Source organism: Triticum aestivum, chromosome 4A (assembly GCF_018294505.1).
Source record: "Triticum aestivum cultivar Chinese Spring chromosome 4A, IWGSC CS RefSeq v2.1, whole genome shotgun sequence".
Classification (NCBI taxonomy): Eukaryota; Viridiplantae; Streptophyta; class Magnoliopsida; order Poales; family Poaceae; genus Triticum; species Triticum aestivum.
In genome coordinates this window covers 722,693,975-722,716,468 of record NC_057803.1, presented here as the reverse complement: position 1 = coordinate 722,716,468, position 22,494 = coordinate 722,693,975, and the positions used below count along the sequence as shown (strand labels likewise).

General features: G+C 44.6%; 1 protein-coding gene and 1 pseudogene across 7 annotated transcripts; both read right to left on the bottom strand.

Annotated features, from left to right (window-relative positions):
• Positions 1 to 582: 582 nt before the first annotated feature.
• On the bottom strand, positions 583 to 14,729 carry LOC123084409 (disease resistance protein RPM1-like; annotated as a pseudogene).
• Positions 14,730 to 16,128: 1,399 nt separating this feature from the next.
• On the bottom strand, positions 16,129 to 22,010 carry LOC123088369 (disease resistance protein RPM1). 7 transcript variants are annotated; one of them, XM_044510564.1, is made up of 8 exons: positions 21,782 to 22,010; positions 18,614 to 21,505; positions 18,400 to 18,522; positions 17,685 to 17,874; positions 17,437 to 17,592; positions 16,924 to 17,079; positions 16,679 to 16,838; positions 16,129 to 16,549 (listed from the first exon to the last, which is right to left on the bottom strand). In XM_044510564.1, exons 1-3 carry the CDS (start codon positions 21,895 to 21,897, stop codon positions 18,504 to 18,506), a joined length of 3,027 nt encoding a protein of 1,008 aa, XP_044366499.1. In that variant the 5' UTR covers positions 21,898 to 22,010; the 3' UTR covers positions 16,129 to 16,549; positions 16,679 to 16,838; positions 16,924 to 17,079; positions 17,437 to 17,592; positions 17,685 to 17,874; positions 18,400 to 18,503. The 7 variants fall into 7 exon arrangements, with proteins under 7 accessions (XP_044366499.1, XP_044366496.1, XP_044366500.1 ...); XM_044510561.1 differs by having other exon boundaries at positions 16,934 to 17,079; XM_044510565.1 differs by having other exon boundaries at positions 16,924 to 17,054.
• Between the last annotated feature and the right edge of the window lie 484 nt (positions 22,011 to 22,494).

The following is a 22,494-nucleotide window of genomic DNA, read 5'->3' as shown; positions in this document are numbered from 1 at the left end:
CTTCTTTAACAACCAAACAGTATGTGATTTGTTTCTGCTCTGATATGAGTTGTAGGAAAATTAAAGCAGGTGAATAGCAACGGAACTGAGAGCAGGTAATTACATTAAACTAGAGTTTGGAACAACCAAATAACTAACTGACGACTGACGGTCTTCAAATGAGCATCTAAAAGGTAAATATGTTCAATCTTAAATTCAGCAGCACAAACAGAACCTCTTAGAGACGTTGAGACAAACAGTTGGTGTGCATGAAAGAGCAAACGTGGCGGAATCAAACAGAAATAAGAAAGGAAACGAGGGCCAACATGGATTCAATCAGACAGAATCTTAAAATTTGAGCTGTACCAACATGGCGTCAGAAGACGGCGGCAGCAATCAGAAGCAGCAAAGGGAAAGGAAACGAGGGCCATACAAAGGGTAAACGAGCAACACCTCCTTGTTAGAGAGAGATAAACATCGTCAGAAACACAAACAGAACTAGGAATCGATCAGAACGAAGGAAATTCTACCTGCATGTACCAGCCAAGGAGTCGACCTGTGTGGAGATTCAGCAAAAAGGAAGGGAGCAGCATGGACCAATCATCAAGCCTCGTCGTCGTCGTCGGAATTGCAGGACCAGAAATCGTCTTCCACCGAAGCAGAGCCCTCGACCTCCCATATGTCAGGGTCTTGCCTGCTACACCAACAACAGATTAAGGGACATCATTAGTTCAGTCCATACTTATCTGCTAATACTAGTGAACCAACGAGAAGATGACTACTGACCTGTCGCTCCCCTTCGTCCCCCCCGCTGCTGCATGCTCGGGATGGAGAGATGATAACTCCTCCCCCTCCGTTGCTTCATCCACATGTACTACAATAGTGGATCCTTGGACAATGTCGCGTAGGTCGTGCTGGCTCCGTTCCTCCTGCAGTCGCAGCAAGGGATGGTTGGGGTGTGCCTCCACTTCACGTTGCAGCATACCAAGCCTGGCCGCTTGACAAACCAATTAAGCAAAATCTCCTTGAGACTTGCAAGGTGCTTGATACCATTAATTCCTGATCTCAACACGCAGTCTTCGATTTCTATCTTGTCCAACTGGGGCGAGGTGCCCTCCTCAGATACCAACTCTCTCAGTTGCTCCAGTCTCCAGATATCAAGTTTCTTGAGATTTGGGAACGCTCCCGTTTTGAACGCTAACTTCTCCCCAATATAACATCTGCCTCCAAGACGAAGGTGCATGAGGTTGGGAAGTGGCCCTAGTATTTCCATGAGTTTACCTTCTTCCTTTATTAGGCTGCGCCATAAGTAAAGCTTGACCAAATGCGTCAGATTGCCAACCCAGCCAGGAACCTCTCCAAGGCATCCATCCAACTTCAGACTCCTCAACAGGAGAGGAGGAGAGGAAACAACATGCAGCCACTCGAGTGCACCATCGACTTGAAGAAACCGGAGGACTGCACCATCCACTTGAAGAGAGCGGAGGCAAGTGAGCATCGCAAAGTACTTTGCTTTTTTGCTTGGTGGGCCCTTTTGTTACCACACTCAGTTTTCTCAGCTGCACAAGCTCACCTAGCTCTTTAATTGCTTTGCAGCTAGTATTTGCAGCTCTTTCAGTTTGCCGATTCCTTCTGGCACCTTCACACCATATGACCATGACCAACGGCTAGACCATGCCATGTGTAGCTCAGCAACTAACTTGGCGCGGTCACTAGGATCTACCAAAGGTGTGAAAAATATGGGTAGACAAGATGGGGCCAGTAAGCAATTCTTGGGGTCATCCAAGTCAAAGCAGTCATAGGAATTATTTCTGGTACAACGGAGACTGTGTAGACTCTTGAGTTTACTAATCTCAATTGGTAGTTCTGTGATATAACTGTTTCTTATGTCCAATGTACGCAAGCCTTGTAATTTTCCTATGGATCTTGGAAGTTTATAAATATATGAATATTCTTCAGGATCAAAGAAATTAACATACTTCGAGTGGCGTAGCAATCCTATGTTACTGATATCCTTTTGCGTTACTTGAAATTGTGCATTCCCTAGATCCACCGTTCTGAGCATTCTTGACTCAGGTGTACAAATTGAAAATTCCAGTGGTCTCTCACTAAATATGGTTAATGACCGGACATGGCTCCAATCCATGCCTACATTTTGGCACTCGCTACCATGGTATGCTACATGGTGAAAGGCCTCCTCTGTGACACTAGTCACATTATCTTGTGCCAAGTACACGAAATTTTCATCTCTAGAAATCGAGATCATGATATCACGCACAATATCATGGACTCGACAGCTCTTGACAATTCCTTCTATGTTCACTCTTGATGGCTGAATCATGCTTCAATCCTGAATGCTTACCCCAGCCGTGGCTCTAACAAACTCCTCTGCTATCCATCTCTCTATCAGACGTCTCCTTTTGATTTCAAAATCCTCAGGAAAGATGCTTAGATACAAAAAGCACGACTTCAGATGAGATGGCAAGTGATTGTAGCTTAGAGTAACTATCCTCCTCATTGCTTCAAGGCTAGGGTTGACCTCGAGCTCAGAGGGATTTGATTATAGATACTTTCCCACTCTGTTACCTTTTTGGTGGAAAAAGGGCCTTTGGTCGCGGTTCGCAACTGCCATTAGTCGCGGTTGCGCAACCGCGACCGAACGGGCGCGACTAAAGGCCCCACCCTTTAGTCGCGGTTGCTTAAGAACCGCGACTAAAGGCCCGTCCACGTGGGCGCCAGGTGGCCGTCGGGGCGGAGGACCTTTAGTCGCGGTTCTTCTGGCCAACCGCGACTAAAGGCCGCCGCAGGTTTAGGGTTTTAGCCCCCCCCCCTTAAACCTATTTTCTATTTAATTTGTATTGTTTTATTTCTTTTGTGCTTTATTTTAATTTTGAAGGAGTTTCACATATTCTACGGTACTACATACATGCATATGAATGTACAATTTCAAACAAATTTGAAATTAGAACCAAAAAGAATTCAAGAGGAATATACAATATATATTCAATATCATCGGATGACCATATACAATTTTGAACAAGTTTCCATACATAATTTAATGCATATAAAGTTCTACGTCCTCGTAATGGTGTTCTCCTTTAGGATGGAGGACTTCCCTCCTGAACCATCCAGCTAGTTCCTCTTGAAGTGGTCGGAAGCGAGCTTCTGGACTAAGCATCATCCGGAGGTTATTCCTCTGAGCATTGGTATCACTCGGAACCCGCTCAGAGGTGTATCTCCGGATCATCTCACAGACATAGTATGCACATAGATTGGTCCCCGCTGGCTGAATATCCTCACCATTCTTAGCCTTTGCCCTTTTGAATTCTAGCTCTTTTTTGAATTCACCGACCTTTGTATCTACGAACCGTCTCCAAACCCTACGAGGCAAAGAAAATTAAATGAACAAGAGAGTTATTAGTTACTTGATATTAGGAAATGAACGAAATAGGCCGATCGATATAGAGCGCAAATGAATGAAAATAATTACTTCTGCAGCATTCTTCTCATGTCGACCCAAAGCTTTGGATCCTTATTCAGAGAGTCGTGGACGAGACATTCTGAGGTGTCAACTTTAATTACTAGCAGAATCCAGTGGAACCTGCGGACACGATACATGCACAGTACGTCATGCATAACTCATCGATTAGCCGGCCACATACCATGCATGGAGTAAACAAAAGAGAATGTGCTCAAGACAGAAACACTCACCCAAAATGGTAAGGAAATAGAATATCACTTTTGAGTTCCTGCTTTGTAAGAAACTGCCACAGGTCTGCCTCCATGTCGGCGGGGTGATGCTCCAACACATATCCATTAACGATGTGTGGGTCAATGAACCCAACATCATGGATGTTCCTTACTCTGCATTCCTTAATCTTCATTCTGCATGTATAATAGCGGACACAACAATATAGTTAGGACATATATATAGTGCAGGCAATATGAACGAGATGGGGTAGAAATAAATCACTTACAGAACGTAGCAACTGATGATAGATTTGTCGAGCTCGCGCAGATTGAAAAGCTGGAACAATTCACTCAGATGAATTTGTACATAGTAATGTTTGAAGTGATGCTCATATCTAACTTCCGCATAAATATATTCTTTGGCGTTTTTATTTTTTATGTAACCCTTGTACCATTTCAGCAGACCTTTCATTTGTGGAGGTAGATCCTGTTCCTGCGCAGGCTCGACGAGAGGCCCATTCTTCACATATGTAATTACTACCTCCTTCACTGGCGCCTCATCAAGGCCTAACAGTTCACGAAGAGTAATACCTAAGTTGGCCGCTTGTTCTCTGGCACTCGTTACAGTCAATCCATGTGCTGCCGCAGCTGCTATGATATCGGGGTCATCCGGACCGGCGGCTTTCACTATAAGCGGGGCAATCGATTGTTTACTTTGTTCCCCGAGCTGGGCAACTCGTTTCCCGCTTTTTTTACTTTCTAATTCCGTTTTCTCGGCCTCCTCCAAGGCTTTGTTCTCCTGGTTCTCCGCCCGCTCTTTCTTCTCCTTCAACATGAGTGCCTGCCTACGAAGTTCACGTGCATAGTCGTCAGGCAGATTCTTCGCGGCTTGGGACGGTGTGCTCAAAAATGACTTAGCCCACTTCTTTTGCTCATCAGAAAATACTGGCTTGGGCTCGGGCTCTCTTTTCTTCTTGCAGTCCGCCTTCCATTTCTCATGATCAGCAGCCGCGGCCGCGGCAGTTTCCTCGGCACTACGTTCCCAAGGCCTTGTGGGGAGAGGCTTCAATGATGGCTCTGGTACCTTTGTGGTCTTAGGTACATAAGGGTCCGGGTTAATAATCCAGGACTGCTTCTGCTTCTTTGCCGGAGGTGGATTGGGGGGCGGCGTCTGATCACCCGCCGGACGAGGACTGGGGGGCGGCGTCTGATCACCCGCCGGACGTTGTGGACTGGGGGGCGTCGGCTGACGTGACGGAGGTGTAGGTGAACCGCCACCACCGTAGGGGGGTGGACTTGTTGTCCTTGGCGCCTCGCCTGGAAACTTGATAAACTTCTTTTGCCATAGAATGAAATGGCGCTTGACATCTCCAAGTCTTTTCTCCCCTTCAGGTGTAGCAATGTCAATCTCCAGGTCCTCAAACCCTTGGACTATGTCCTCCACCGTGACACGAGCATAGCCATCTTGAATGGGGGTGTTGTGGTGGAGTGCTCCAGGTAAACATGGTAAAGCACTGCCGATGGCTACCTTCACGGACATGTTCCCGATAGGATAATACAGATGACATTCTTTCATCTCCTTTATATCGTCCACGGGGTAGCGAGGAGGCTCCGGTGCAGTAATTTCGACCACCAGAGGCTCCGGTGCAGTAATTTCGACCACCAGAGGCTCCGGTGCAGTAATTTCGATCGTCGGTGCATCTGCACCAGCCGGTGGGGCCTCCGTGGAAGCCACACTGCTTCTCCGCTGCTGGCTTCTGAGATCCGCTGGATGATCTTCATGCTGCGCCCGAGCTGCATCTCGTTCGGCTACTAGTACACTCACGGTTTTCTTCATCACATCCATTTCCGATGCCAACCGCGCCACAACATCTGCTTCCCGATCCATCTTTCTCTTCCGGCTTCTGTAACCGTACGGGTCATCGTTCTGGGGGAACCCTATTTTCCACGGAATGTGCCCCATGCCTCGTACACGTCCTCCGTGTTCAGGATTCCCGAGGGCTTTTGTCAGCGCGTCGTTCTCTCTGTTGAACTTGATCTTCCCCTCTTGAGCATCCCTCATTGCGTCAATAAGGGCTTGGGTGGGTTTAATTATTTTGCCCCGGTAAACACAGTCCCCTGTCTCCGGGTTCAGCGTTCCCCCATGCCCGTACCACCAGCTTTTGGCCCTTGGGTCCCATCCCTCCGTACCTGGACGGATTCCTCGCGCCCTCAGCTCGTTCTCCATCTTCTCCCACCTAGGCTCCCAAAGGCGATACCCTCCTGGCCCCATAATATGATTGTACTCCTTCTTAGCCGCATTTTCCTTATTTTTTTCGATATTTGAATGAACTGCTCCGATTTCTTTTGCTTCACAAATTCTGGCCAATCATGTTTCAGTTTCTCATATTGTCCTTTGAAATCCGGAGTCTTGTTCTGCTTGACAAAGTCATGGGCTAGATTTTGCTTGAATTTCCGGAATGCGTCGGCCATCTTATGAAGAGCGAACTGTTTGACTAGCCTCCTCCTCTCCTTGTTTTCCTCAATCTTGTTACCCTCCTCATCGAATTTGTTGTATTCCGGAGGTAGAACGAAATGTTCCATAAGCTTTTTGAAGCAATCTTTTTTTGTTCTCTTATCGACAAAAGTGAAACCAGCAATTCGTGCCTTCTTTGGCTTATTCCACTCCTGGACGGTGATCGAGACGTTGTCTCTAACAATGGCTCCGCATTGGTTGACAAACTTGGTGGCGTTCTTGCGGGGCTCCAGCGGCCTGCCGGTTGCACTGTCGACAACCTCGATGGTGCATGTTTCTCCTTGTTTCATCGTCTTGGTTGCGCCACGCTTTGACGACGTACTCGATTGTTTCGACGATCCGGCCGAGGGCTAAAATAAGAAAGAGAGTCGCGCGCGTTAGTCCACACATATTTATTCAAATCAGTTAGTTTGTATCACCAGAGGCTCAATGTATATATATATACCTCGGCGCCGGAGGTGGTTGCTACTTCCATTTGAAGATCGTCGTTTATCGACGTTTGTTCGGCATCATCTTGCTGACGGCGCCCTTCATCTTCACCGTCAAGGTTCAGATAAGAAGAGATATCATCTTCTTCTTGTCCGGTCGGCACATATAGAATATCGCCGTTTATGATGCCGAACATATGTGCTTCACCGTCCGGATCATAGTTGTCCATAATCGGGTCAGCTCTATCGTCCGCCATTATGTCAGTCCTGAAAACATGTAGTAAAAACAAATTAATTAAGTGAAGAAGGGGGGCGGTGGCGGTGGCGGTGGCGAAAGGGCGGTGGCAAAAGGAGGGGGCGAGGAAGGGGTGGGAGAGGGTGTCGCGGTAGAGCGCGAGACGGGGCGGCAGACGACGGCGTCACGGAGAGGGAGGCGAGGACAACACACATTTATAACCGCGCGCATCGCCGCCCCCCTCGCCGCCCCCTCTCCGTATATACGTTTTTTTGTTAATTATCAAATTTTACGGTTTTTTTTGTTAATTATCAAGTTTTAAGTTATTTTACCGTTTTTGTTAAACTAATTAACTAGTTAAAATTAAAAAGAACAAAAAAAATTCTCTCTTCTCTCTCTCTCTCTCTCTCTCTCTCTCGATCATCGCTCTCTGTAGAGCAGCGTTGAGGGCGGCGAGGCCGGCGGCCCGAGGTGGATTGGGGGGCGGCGTTGAGGGCGGCGAGGCCGGCCGGCGGCGTTGAGGGCAGCGAGGCCGGCCGGCGGCGTTGAGGGCGGGCGAGAGGCGGCGCGGTGGGCGAGGGAGGCCGGCGGGCGGCGTACGAGGGCGAGAGGGGGCGGCGGGCGCCGTACGTGGGCGAGAGGGGGCGGCGGGCGACGGCGGGCGGCGTCGAGGGCGAGGGCGACGGCGGGCGGCGTCGAGGGCGAGGGCGACGGCGGGCGGCGTCGAGGGCGAGGGCGACGGCGGCGGTGTTGATTCGGAGAAGACGAGAAGGGGTTCGGGGCCCTCGTATTTATAGCCCCCCCCTTTAGTCGCGGTTGGGGAGGCGACCCGCGACTAAAGGGTACCTTTAGTCGCGGTTGGAGAGGCGACCCGCGACTAAAGGGTAACCTTTAGTCGCGGTTGGTGAGGCGACCCGCGACTAAAGGGCTTTTTCGGCGGGTTTTTGTTCCCGCGCGCAACGACCTTTAGTCGCGGTTGGGCAGGCCAACCGCGACTAAAGGTATTCTTAAAATACTTTTTCTTTTTCAAAATGTTAAGAATACAAATAATATATCGAAAAATTCAGAAAAATAAAACTAATTCAATTCAATATGTTAAAAACACAAATAATATATCAAAAAATTCAGAAAAATAAAACTAATTCAATTCAAAATGTTAAAAATACAAATAATATATCAAAAAATTCAGAAAAATAAAACTAATTCAATTCAATATGTTAAAAACACAAATAATATATCAAAAAATTCAGAAAAATAAAACTAATTCAATTCAATATGTTAAAAACACAAATATTATATCAAAAAATTCAGAAAAATAAAACTAATTCAATTCAAAATGTTAAAAATACAAATAATATATCAAAAAATTCAGAAAAATAAAACTAATTCAATTCAATATGTTAAAAACACAAATAATATATCAAAAAATTCAGAAAAATAAAACTAATTCAATTCAATATGTTAAAAACACAAATATTATATCAAAAAATTCAGAAAAATAAAACTAATTCAATTCAAAATTCTAAAAATACAAATAATATATCAAAAAATTAAGAAAAATAAAACTAGTTCAATTCAAAATGTTAAAAATACAAATAATATATCAAAAAATTCAGAAAAATAAAACTAATTCAATTCAAAATTTTATACGCCTAGGCAGGAGTATGACTAAATCACTCCAAATTTCATGTATCATCAGTGGTATCTCGAATCATTCGAAAATGGACACCAAACACATCACGGGTAATATAATTCACATGATCCATTCAACAAAGTTTGGTACAATAAATTATTACACATCATTTCTTCCCTTGTGTCCCTGCTTGCTTACGATTGTGCCGTATCCATGGAGCATCCTCATCATTTAACTTAATGCTTGGGTCGGTGTTCACTTTGAAGGGCGGAATTTCAGCAAACATATTATAATCTTCTGACATGTCTGTCTTGTCCTCCACTCCCACGATGTTTCTTTTCCCTGAAAGAACAATGTGGCGCTTTGGATCATCGCATGATGTACTGATCGTTTTCTTATCTTTCCGTTTCCTCGGTTTGCTACTCATGTCCTTCACATAGAAAACCTGAGCGACATCTTTCGCTAGGACGAATGGTTCGTCAAGGTAACCAAGATTGTTGAAATCCACCATTGTCATTCCGTATTGCTGGTCCACCTTTACCCCACCTCCTGTTAGCTTGAACCATTTGCACCGGAACAAAGGGACCTTAAAGGAGGGTCCATAGTCAAGTTCCCATATCTCCTCTATGTAACCATAATATGTGACCTTTTGCCCATTCTCGGTTGCTGCATCAAAGCGGACACCACTGTTTTGGTTGGTGCTCTTTTTATCTTGGGCGATCGTGTAAAATGTATTCCCATTTATCTCGTACCCTTGGAAAGTCGTTATAGTCGAAGATGGTGTCTTGGCCAACATGTACAGCTGATCTACAACATCATTGTCATTCATTAAATGTTTTCTCAACCAACTGCCGAAAGTCTCCATGTGGGCCTTCCTAATCCAGGATTCAGGCTTCCCCGGGTTGTCCGAGCGTAAAATATTCTTGTGTTTCTCAAAGTACGGAGCCACCAAGCTGGAATTGGTCAGTACAGTGTGGTGTGCTTCAGTCAGAGAATGGCCGTCCATACATGTCGTTGATTTCCTTCCGATCGTGCCTTTTCCACTTAGTCTCCCCTCGTGCCGCGATCGAGGAAGACCAATCGGCTTAAGGTCAGGAACAAAGTCAACACAAAACTCAATTACCTCCTCATTTCCATAGCCCTTGGCGATGCTTCCTTCTGGCCTAGCACGGTTACGAACATATTTCTTTAATACTCCCATGAACCTCTCGAAGGGGAACATATTGTGTAGAAATACAGGACCGAGAATGAAAATCTCTTCGACTAGGTGAACCAAGAGGTGCGTCATAATATTGAAGAAGGATGGCGGGAACACCAACTCGAAACTGACAAGACATTGGATCACATCGTTCTGTAACCGTGGTAGATCTTCTGGATTGATTACCTTCTGAGAGATTGCATTGAGGAATGCACATAGCTTCACAATGGCTACTCGAACATTTTCCGGCAGGAGCCCCCTCAAAGCAATCGGAAGCAATTGCGTCATAATCACGTGGCAGTCGTGAGACTTCAGGTTTTGGAACTTTTTCTCCGCCATGTTTATTATTCCCTTTATATTGGACGAGAATCCAGACGGGACCTTCATACTGCTCAGGCATTCAAAAAAGATGACCTTCTCTTCTTTGGTCAGAGCGTAGCTGGCACGACCTTGAAACCATTCCGGATGCCGGTCATCAGGGTCTTTCAAACGTTGCTGGTCCTGCCGTGCTTCCTTTGTATCATTTGTCTTCCCATACACGCCCAAGAAGCTTAGGAGGTTCACGCAAATATTCTTCGTAACGTGCATCACGTCGATTGCAGAGCGGACTTCTAGGACTTTCCAATATTCTAGCTCCCAGAATATAGATTTCTTCTTCCACATGGCTGCGTGCCCGTCAGCTCCCTTCGGAACTGATTGTCCGCCAGGACCCTTTCCAAAGATGACTTTCAAATCCTTGACCATATCAAATACCTCAGCACCAGTGCGTTCCGCAGGCTTCGGCCGGTGATCTGCCTTGCCGTTGTAATGCTTGCCTTTCTTTCTTACTGGATGAATTTTCGGAAGAAATCGACGATGCCCAAGGTACACGTTCTTCTTACAATTTGGCAAATGTACACTTTCAGTCTCATGTAAGCAGTGCGTGCATGCATTGTATCCCTTATTTGACAGTCCCGAAAGGTTACTAAGAGCAGGCCAATCGTTGATGGTTACGAAAAGCAACGCTCGTAGGTTAAATTCCTCTTTTTTGTGCTCATCCCACACACGGACACCAGGTCTGCCCCACAGCTGTAAAAGTTCATCAACTAATGGCCTTAGGTACACATCGATGTCGTTGCCGGGTTGCTTCGGACCTTGGATGAGCACTGGCATCATAATGAACTTCCGCTTCATGCACAACCAAGGAGGAAGGTTGTAGATGCATAGAGTCACGGGCCAGGTGCTATGGCTGGAGCTCTGCTCGCCAAAAGGATTCATGCCATCTGTACTTAGACCAAATCTTATGTTCCTTGCGTCAGCTGCAAAATCTTTGAACTCTCTGTCGATCTTTCTCCATTGCGTTCCATCTGCGGTGTGTCTCAACTCCCCGTCCGACTTACGGTCCTCTTTGTGCCATCGCAACAACTTGGCATGCTCTTTGTTCCTGAACAGACGTTTCAACCGTGGTATTATAGGAGCATACCACATCACCTTGGCGGGAACCCTCTTCCTGGGTTTCCCGCCCTCAACATCGTCACCAGGGTCATCGCCTCTGATCTTATAACGCAATGCAGTGCATACCGGGCATTCATTCAAATTCTCGTATTCACCGCGGTAGAGGATGCAGTCGTTGATGCATGCATGTATCTTCAGAACCTCTAAACCTAGAGGGCAGACAACCTTCTTTGCTTCGTACGTACTGGCGGGCAACTCGTTATTCTTTGGAAACATATTCTTCAACATTTTCAGCAAGTTTTCAAATGCCGAGTCAGCTACACCTGCCTGTGCCTTCCATTTCAGCAAATCCAGTGTGCAACCCAGCTTTTTCAGACCATCATCGCATCCAGGGTACAACGACTTTCTGTGATCCTCTAACATGCGATCCAAATTCTCCCTCTCCTTTTCAGTTTCGCAGCGTCTCCGTGCATCAGCAATGGTCCGACCAAGATCATCAACGGTCTCATCACGTGCCTCTTCTTCACCTTCACCTTCACCTTCCCCTTCACCTTCCCCTTCACCTGCCCCTTCACCTTCCCCTTCACCTTCAGCATCCTCCATGAAAGTATCACCGAAATGAGCAAGATAGCTTTCATCGATGAAATCATCCCCTTCTTCATCTTCTTCCATTATAACCCCTCTTTCTCCATGCTTGGTCCAACAATTATAGCTTGGCATGAAACCGTGCCGAAGCAGGTGCAGGTGAACTTCTCTTGAGGAAGAGTAACCCTTCTGATTCTTACAGTCAACACATGGACAGATAACAAAACCCTTCTGCTTGTTCGCATTAGCCACTACGAGGAAATCTTTCAAACCCGTAGTGAACTCGCGGGAGAGTCGGTTACCGTACATCCATTGCCGATTCATCTGCATTATTATAATATAAAATATATAATTAACCATCATGCATTTGTTAAAGTAACTAGCTATAAACAATAGAAATTAAACAATGAACAACACACATGCATATTTTATCAATGACACACATGCATGAAAGGTTCAAGTTGCTAACCGCGATCGAGGAGGAACCTCAAGTGTGGCTCCAACACTTCATATCATGTTTGTTTCACGCTGTTGGGCATTTCATCAAACACCTTGTGTGCATAAGAGGAACCAAAAGCAAACCTACACCCCCTTGTGAAGAGAAGTGGCACCAAATGGCTAAGTGAGTGCGCTGAACTGGTATATATAGGGGAGGAGCTTTAGTCGCGGTTGGCCAGGCCAACCGCGACTAAAGGCCTTTGGGCACCTTTAGTCGCGGTTGGCCTGGCCAACCGCGGCTAAAGCCCCTCACGTGCACCAGCTGGCCACCGAGCGTCCTGGCCCAAGCCTTTGGTCGCGGTTCGTCTGCCGAACCGCGACTAAAGACTTCATTAGTCGCGGTTCCTACAGTTTCGCGACTAATGGGGCTGGACGGAAGCCTCTTTTTCTACCAGTGATGCCTCCTACAGTGAGTACAGCCAACGGTAGACCCCCACACTTCTTTACTATTCTCTTGAGCATGGTCATCATTTCCTTATCATTTTTCATGTCTTCATGTGTTTTCCTACTCTTTCTTAGTAGCAAATTTGTGGCATCCTCTGCTTGCAAGTGCTTAAGGTGGTAGATAAGCGATTCAGAAGTGCATTGCTCAGCCAAGCCAGCATCTCGTGTTGTTACTATTATTCGGCTGCCTTCGTTGTTTCTACTAGGAAAAGCAATATCTTTGATCCACTTGCACGAATCTATGGTCCACAAGTCATCAAGAACAACGAAATACCTCTTATTTGCTAACTCCTTTGTGAGATACTTGGAGAGGTCTTGTACTTCCACTACCTTCCCTTCAAGATCTTTCAAGCATTTCCTCAGCCAGTCGGTACCCAAAAGTTGCCTAATCATGTCCTTTAGCATCTCTATCTTGGAAAAGGACTGTGAGACGGTGACCCAAGCACAACAAGGAAATTTATTCGCAATGTCTTCCTTACTTTCATAAGCCTTCCTTGCAAGAGTAGTCTTGCCTAAACCGCCCATGCCAACGACACATATCACCTTGCAAAGACCATCTCTGGAGTTGGCATCCACCATCTCAATCAACTCTTTTTTAGCCTTAGCAAAGCCCACAAGCTCTGCCTCATCCAGGAGTATCAAAAAAAGGATTATAGATTGGATTGCCTCGTTCTAGTCGAGGTAGCGGCCTAAAAATTCTTTAACAATAGATTTGATGTTTTGGGGGGTATATAGACGGAGGGCCAAAGATGCGCTCGAAGGGTACCAGTAGGCCCCACACGCCCTAGTAGCATTCCCCAGACCCAGGCACGGGGCATTAGCGTCTTTGCAGGTTCTTGGCTCCATAGTGTTCTTCTTATTATGAAAATCTCAGTCAGGATGTTTTATGATTTTTATCTCTTTGTAAAATACATTTTTCTGTAAAGCAAAAAAACAACATTTGACGCTCTGGCAATAATATGTTGGTCAAAAAAAGTGAAAAATGTTGCATAGAAGTGTTTATAAATGCAGCAAATACGGCATGAACATGACAAAAAAAAATATAGTTACCTTTGAGACGTATCAATGGCTTACAATTCAAAGTGTTTTTATGAACATGAGTTAAAATTTAGCCATCAACTATTATTGCACTTTCAATTGGAGAGGAAAATATTGAGCCATTTTTTATGAAGTGGTAATTCTCTTCTTTCTTTTTTAATTTAGCCACCTTGCAGTAGATTTTCCCTGATTTGTACCAGAATATGCATGTCTTCTGCTATTACCTTAGTGTTACCGCTACATGGCCTCCTCAGAAATACTTTGCATAAACCTCTCTCTACATCCTACTTGCTCCATCCGGGATTAAAGGGCCCATGAGCCATGTTAAACCGTTTGAATTTACATGGCAGCAGCTATTACATCGAAAGTATTTCGCCTCGATTCTGCTCCAGTTTGCCGCGTTAATTGCAGCTGGGTGCATGCAGCCAGTAAAATCGATCTGGTCAGTACGCCGGACTAGGCATGCTAGCTATTATAGCTAAGAGTATGCATGCAGCAAATTAAATTGCTACAATCAATTAAGCTGGATGGAGTGGGTATATGATTTTTTGAGAAGATGTGTTTCCGAATGCCTCCCATCCATATTTCTCAACAAATTAGACTGATCCAACCCATCACAATTGTCACTGCTACGTCCCCTCTCTAGCGCCATGACTCTGTTTATGTTTGTTGGCTGCTAGTACTATTCTTACAACATAGGTAGAGGCTACAAGAAGTAGCGACTCTGCGTTTTATATGTCTAGCTCATGCTTAGAGCGAGAAATGTTGTTGAGCATATTAGCTATCCATTAATTAATTTTATGACCAAATCTTGGATTCTACGTCATACCAAACCTTTATTTCCCTTTCTCTAGAGAGGTATCGGAACACATGTGTGCTCTGCTCCATTGTCTCCATCTAACCTTGTCATGTACAGTCAATACTGAATATCAATTCTTGTGGGAGATGGTGCATTTGGATCTTATGCAAAATACCAGAGCCATGCCCCCATCTGCATTTGTGGGAAGGAGTGAAATTCTTAGATATCTCCAAGATACTGCCTCCAGCCCCATCGCATCGGCCTTCAAGATTGCAACTGAGGTGGCTCCCCTGATTCTTGCAGGAGAGTAGCATAGTGCTATCTTTCTTCTGGAAAGACTTTTCCACTTTTGATCCTTGTTAGGTTGTAAAACTTCTCCCTTTTACAATGAATGGCAGAGCTTCGGCTTGTTTGGCAAATTAACTACAAAAAATAGCATGCCATGTCCTACGAAGAAGCTCGAGTCTTGTTCCATGCTAGTCGGGGAACGTTTGTAGTTTGCATTCGTGGTAACATGGAGGGCATGGGAAACAAGAATATCCATTTCTGCACTCGAACCGATCTAATTTCGGTGAACACTAAAATAAAAAAATACTAGAAAAATTCAAAAAAATCTTAATTTCTTTTGCATGAAAGATGTTCTGGTGTGTGAGGTCGACGCCAATTTTTGCGCGTTCGGACATCTTAGTAGCTCTAAGAAAAATAGGTCCGAACAGTGCATAAAAGTAGTAAACTTTTTCATAGGCACCAATTTTTTTTTCTGAGAGCTACTCAAAGGTCCGAGTGCGCTCAAAATTGGCACGGACATCATGCACTCAAACATCTTCCATGCAGAAAGAGAATTTAGATGTTTTTGAATTTATAGCAGTGCAAATATTATATAGAATAAACAAAATTTGTTAAAAAGGCAATGAATAAAAAAATTCTAGAACATAAAATGGCCCATGGAAGCCCATCCATGGCGGCGCGGCTGCTGCACTCGGCGTAGCATCCAACGGACCAAGTCAAGCGCGCCCTGATTTTCAGGTGGGTGGGGCCAGTCAATTCTTTCTTCCAATCAATTATTGACAAGCCAACTCTTACGTAGGTTTAGCTAGAATATTTACATGGATGTAGCAAAGCCCGTGATGAGGTTGGTGAGGCAAGCGACGGTCAGTCTCCTAGTCTTTGTCTTAGTCAGTCTGCTGATTGCTCAATTTAGCCTGCAGGTTCGTGGAACTATCTGCAGTTAAAATGGGAAAACATGGTCACAAATTACAGATGGAAAATACTGCTCCAAAATAAACCTATGGGTTTCGTATGCGGCCGCGTGGCCTTTTCCTGACAAACTGTAATTGGCAAAGCGAAACCGATGAGAATCGCAACTTTAATGGCATATATGGCAGGCGCATTGTTTCACCAACTCAAATTTTGCGGAAAATGGATGACAGCAGATGCAATCATCATTCTTCATTTACAAACAAGCACATACGTAGTGGCAGCAAGATTTTGAGAGAATTCTGTATTAGAAACAGAGTAATTCTGCATTCAAAATCAGGTCGATTTCGTATTACGGGACTGCTCTGCTCCACACTGCTGACTCCGTGGAGTCGGAGCGTTCACTGCGGTTCCAGAGTTGAGAGAATTCGAACAGGTTCTTAAATTTGCGGAAATTGGATAACAACATATGCAATACTTATTCTTTGATTAGGAACAAGCACAAGCATAGTGGCAGCAACAAACAGAGAGGAGCTAAACATCTTTGAAAAAACAGAGTACTAGAAAACAAAGTAACTCTGTATTCAAAATTGCAGGTGTTCTCGTCCTATTGATCGGCCATTCCATTACATGGTGTTCCTCAAGAATCGTTTTCTCATCTAGGCCAACAGTTGCAACTTGTAAACTCCTTCTGAGTAGCAGGGCAGCTTGCTACACCCTTCCATTACACCGAAGCCCTAAGATCAATGCATTCCTCTTCCATTCGCATCGGAGAAATGTTGAGATCGCTCTCAGCTTCACCTTGCACCATATCAGAGGCCAGCAGCCAGGAGAGAACTTGTAGGGCTGAATGCATTTTCCACGTCTTCTCGCCAGCTGAGGTAAAAAAAAGAGCATTACTTAGTACATCTCTTCAGCAGATGCATGTTCGCAAGCTGAAAACGGTGCTAGGAATGAAAATCTAACATGACAACAACAACAAAAATGAGTTGTAGTTGAACTGACCACTTATCGATGTGATCACAGTCCACACTTCAGAACATTCAGTGTCCTTTTCAAGCACTGGATGTCTGGAATGTTTTGTTTACTTCAGCTGCAGAGTCATGCACCCCGCCCAATTCTCATCTGCCAGAGTTGCTCCAGGTCCTGCTGAATATGACGAGTCCTAACATTTGGAAATGCTACCACATCGTAAGCACTAATTCCTCCCGAGCATATACACTGAGATAGAGAAGGAATATGGGCTTAACCTGGGCCCACCTTAAATCAGCCGCGTTAATTGCATCATGGATTTTGCCTTCCTCCAGTTGGCTCCTTGCTATTAACCTTCAGCACAAAATCAGGTAATGTGCTTGTCCCGGGTTTGTCAAATTCTAACTTCCTGTGAAGTGTCGCAACCAGTGGTGCTTCATAAAATTGTAAAAAAACAAGAGGAGCTCAATTGGTAAAGGTGAAACTCTAAGAGATCAAACTGGTAACAAAAAGAACTACCCATATGTGGACTGTGAACGAATTCAGGTTTATGTTTTAAAAACGAGTGTTTTTTCTTCTTTTGTACAATATGAGAGAAAATAAAAGCTGAAAGGAAAATCTAAGCAGAAGACCATGGATAAAAAGACAAGTCACGTGCAGACTGCAGCCATGATAATTTAATACTATAAGATACTCTTTTCATGTTAAGCAGGTAATCAGGTATGTGACACAACATGGAACCAGTTAAAATCCAAAGGCAGCAGCACGAAGCAGCAAACATGAGCTCTTACAGACAAAAATTGCATGGTTTCAGAAGGCAGTGGCAATCGAGTTGAAGAAGCGAAGTAGGGTGGCAGCAGGATAAGAAATGTTGAACATATGTGCAGCCGATCTGAGTGGAGAAGCGAACGAAACGGAGACGAAATTATCATTGTAGACGATCTTTGCTGTAAGACAAAAAAAAGATAAATCAAAACATGTGCATAGTATAGCATACATACATCTCAGCTGGTAGCTGCATACTGTCTGAACAACTGACCTGTCTGAACGTTGGCCGGTGCCCAACTCAAGTACTTCCATTGTTGTTGCCTTCGTCCAGTTGGCTCCTTGCTATTATACAGCCTTCAGCAGAAAATCAGGTAATATGCCGCCATAAGTCGCATCAATTGCATCATGTGTTTGATCATGCCATGCTCCAGCTTGTTCCAGGTTTGCCAAATTTTAACTTCCTGTAAATTGTGGCAACAAGGATGCTTCAAATCAAATTATTTAAAAGAAACAAGTGCAGCCCAACTGGTAACGGTGAAAGTCTAAGAGACCAAACTAACATGAAAAAGAAACTAGGACTTCTGTTTGGTGACGGCAAGTAACAAATTATAGTGCATATCGAGTCTAAAGAAAAGTGTGATTTCTTTTGTTTTGTACAATATCAGAGCAAATAAAATCTGAAAGGAGAATCGAAGCAGAAGACTATGGACAAAAAACAACACGACCACTTGAAGGCTGCAGCCTTGGAAACTTGATACTATAATACACTCTGTACATGTCAAGCAGGTAAATAGGAATGTGGCTCAACATTGAGCTGATATCTTCAGACAGCAGTAGGTAAGCACTAAGCAAGTCAAATTTAAGGCAGTAGCACAAACATAACCCTTTGCAGACATTGAGACGAACAGTTGATGTGCACAAAAAGATCGATAAATCAGCAGGGGTAGAAACAGGGAGAGAGAGAGATTCGATCTACAGGTACTTACATGAAAGCAAGGTGTTACAAGGCGGTGACCTGAGCGAGAGACTCCAGTCCGATGCCAGCAGTACGCCGCTGATTTGAGCAGAGAAGGGAATGAAGCTGAGATTATCAGCGCAGGTCATCTTCGCTGTAAGGGACGAGACAGAGAGAGATTAGTGAATCAAAACATGTGCAACATACATCTCAGCAGGTACTGGTAGCTAGTAAGTATTGCTGACCTGTCGCTCTCCGCCAGCACGGCCGCCAATTGTGAGCCCTCTCCCGCCGCAACGGATGACTCCACCGTTGCTTCCACTTGTACACCGGATCCTTCGACGATGTGCTGATCCAGGTCATGGTGGCGTCGTTCCAAGGAAAGTCGCAGCACAGGACGGTTGGGGTGTGCGTTGACTTCACCTTCTAGAACACTAAGCCTCGCAACTTGAGCAGCGTCACTAATAAAAATCTCCTTGAGCCTTGGAAGGTGTTTGATACCAGTAACCCCTGATTCCAACCTGCCCTGTATGATTTCTATCTTTTCCAACTGGGGCGAGGTGCCCACCTCAAATATCAACTCTCTCGGTTGATTCTCACAATAAACTTCCAGTTTCCTGAGGTTTAAGAATGTTTCTGCTTTGAACACTAGTTTTTCTGCTGCATAAGAGCCATAACCAAGATAAAGGAACATGAGCTTCGGCAGTGCGCCCAGTATTTCCATACTTTTACCTCCTTCTGCTAGATAGCTTGACCATAGTAAAAGCTTCACCAGATGCACCAGATCCCCAAACCAGCCAGGCATCTCCCCAAGAACACCAAACAGAGACAACGACCTCAAGAGAGGGGGGACGGAGGAAATAGAATGCAACCACTTGAGACCAATTGTCCAATAGCATTTCACATAAAGAGAGCGGAGGGAAGTGAGCTTCTCAATAGATGCACAAAGTATCTTGCTCTTTTGCTTGCTTGCCCCTAATATGACACTCAGCTTTCTTAGCTTTATTAGCTCCCCAAGCTCTTTAACTGCTTTTCTACTAGTTCGCTGAATGTCAACATACTCTAGTATCTCTAACTCCTTCAAGTTATTGATCCCTCTGGGCACCCTCACACCATTGGAGTTGGACAAACTGCCAGTCCAGACCATGTGGAAATCCATCATAAATTCCATACGATCGACATGACTAACTAAAGGACTGAACACAAAAGGCATACAAAATGCGGACATGAAGCAGATCTTAGGGTAATGTAGGCATAAAATATGACGCATATTTCTTTTCCTAAATCGGAGGCTACGAAGGCATTGTAGTTTTGTGATCCCAGTTGGTAGTGATGTGATATAACTGTTCTGAATGTCCAAAGTTTGCAAGCCCTGTAGTTTACATATGGATCTTGGGAGCTTATGAACATATAAACCTTCACCGGGATGGCCAATGATATTGACATATTTCAAATGATGTAACAACCCTAAAGCATTGGATTCTGTTTGTGTGAGTTCAAAATGGGCATCATGTAGGTCCAAAGTTCTAATCATCTTGAAGTCGGGCAAAAAAAGCGAATGAGCCGGCTTCATGTATCTCTCACCAAAAATTGTTAATGACCGGACATGCCCCCGATCCATGCTTTTATTTGGTTGCTCACCACCATGATATGCTACATGACGGAAGTTATCCCCTGTTATTGCACTCACATTATCCCATGTCGAGCATGCAAATCTTTCATCTCTAGAAATTGAGATCATGACATCACGAACGATATCATGGACTCGACAACTCTTCACAGTTCCCTCTGTGTTCACACTTGATGACTGGATCATGCTTCGATTTATCAGGCAATCAAAGTAACTATTCCCAACATCTATAACACTAACCCCATGCATGGCTATAACAAAGCCCTCTGCTATCCATCTTTCAACCAGACGCCTCCTTTTAATTTCAAAATCCTCAGGAAATATGCTTAGATACAAAAAACATGACTTAAGATGAGAGGGCAAGTGGTTGTAACTCAGGGTAACCATCCTCCTCATTGCTTCAAGGCTTCGGTTGCTCTCTAGTTCTAAGGGGATCTGGTTATAAATACTTGGGCACTCAGTTACCACTTTGGTGGCAAGCAAGCCTCCTAGTGTGAGTATAGCTAGGGGCAACCGTCCAGACTTTCTGACTATCTTCATAACTATTTCTCTCATGTTCACATCATTTGTCATGTCTTCCTTACATTTCCTAGCCTTCCTTAGTAGCAAGTTTATGGCATCTTTTGTTTCTAGGGGTGCATGGTGGTAGATAAGAGATCTAGAAGATTCCAAACCACACTCCTCAGCTAAGCCAACATCTCGTGTTGTCACCATTATCCGGCTACCTTTGTTGTTATTGCTAGGAAAAACAGAACTACTGATCCACTTCCAATCATCAATGTTCCATACATCATCAAGAACAACAAAGTACCTTTTGTCATGTAGCTTTTTCCTAAGGTAGCCAGCCAGATCATCTGCTCGCACTACCTTCCCTTCAAGTTGCCTCTTCAATGCTTCATCACCAAAAAGTTCTTTGATCATAACTTTCAGAAGCTCCATCCTGGCAAATGACTGCGAGACAGTGATCCAAGCACAACATGAAAAGTTTTCAATGCTTTCATAAACCTTCCTTGTAAGAGTAGTCTTACCCAAGCCACCCATGCCGACCACACATACTACCTGAGCGGGGCCAGTTTTGGCATGAACATCTATAAGATTTATCAACTCTTGTTTGGGCTTGGAAAACCCCACAAGTTCAGTTTCATCAATGTTGCTACCTGATTGATTGCGAATATCTTCCATGCAAGAATACCTCTCATCAACGGTACTAGTGACTTGGTTCTTCTCAATCAGGTTGTAGCGTGTGTTCTTGGTGCTCACTTCCTCAACTCTTGATTTGAGATCACGGATCTGTATGGCGATTCGATGGCGGTCTTTGAGCTTCATCATCTTCCGCAACTTGCTTTGACTTGCCACATGCACCATGAATTCACCAAGGCAATCTTCAATATTGTAGGACAAGTCCCTTACTTGCTTGGCCCACACCTTGAGTAGAATGTCTTTCTCCTTCATTGCTTCAGCAGCCTCCAGGAAAGCCTGCATCGTCTCCAGCTCATCTTTGATGAACCTACCAAACGAAGTCCCAAAAAGAAACTTCAAGTTATAACACGCTTTGTGCTATTCCGCGGCCACATACAGAAATTTATATGAATGCTTGGTTTTAATGTGTCAATCTATATGTAAGAGTTGAGTATAAATTTATTTTATTTTATTTTTCAAGCATTAATATATGCAACAAGCTGGTGTTCCTTCAACAAGATGGACTAAGAGAAGAATAAAAGGGAAATAAGAGGCTGTGGGAATTACGTACACGACCTGAAAAAAGAAGTGCATGGACACATACCAGATATCCTTGCGCACGCCCATGAGGAGGCTCATCTCGTCGGCGGCGGCGGAGGCAGCCTTGCTAATGGCGCCCACCATCATGGACCTCGCCATGCTGAGCACCGTCCCTGCCATTAATTATCTCCGACCGGTTCGATATGATCCTCTCACAGACAGCAGTTTGGTGAGGTGTTGAGGAGTAGAAAGAACGAAGCAGCTAGGAGTAAGAAATGAACTCGGTGTAGCAAAGCAATGCTAGCTGCATTGCTGCTTTTATAGCACGACGGGGATTATTGTACTCCCTCCGTTCCTAAATAGTAGTATTTGTCTTTCTAGACATTTGAAATGAACGACAATATGACAATATACGTATGTATGTAGACATATTTTAAATTATAGATTCACTCATTTTGCTTGTATAGTCACTTGTTGAAAATCTCTAGAAAAACAAATATTTAGGAACGGGTGGCACGGCACGCACATTCTATGGGGCTAATATGGACCCTCATTATTGGATCTGATATATCGAGCACAATCCACTTGGTACTAGCAAGCGTGCCTGCTTCCTCGCAAGTCGCAAAAGCCAGCAGCAGTAAAAGTAGTGAGCAAGCACTAGATGATTAGAAAAACATAGCAACCGCAGCTTTTTGACGTGCGCATGCAGCGCGTTCGCAAAAGCAAATGAGGAATCACCGACGGGTACTACTACCAACCATCACTAGAGTCACGGTT

Bases quoted from the DNA above. Each gene is read 5' to 3' on its own strand.
- LOC123088369 (XM_044510563.1), bottom strand. From the start codon at position 21,897: ATGGCAGGGACGGTGCTCAGCATGGCGAGGTCCATGATGGTGGGCGCC. The intron at 21,506-21,781 runs GTATGTGTCCAT...TTCGTTTGGTAG, and splicing joins GGCGTGCGCAAGGATATCTG to GTTCATCAAAGATGAGCTGG.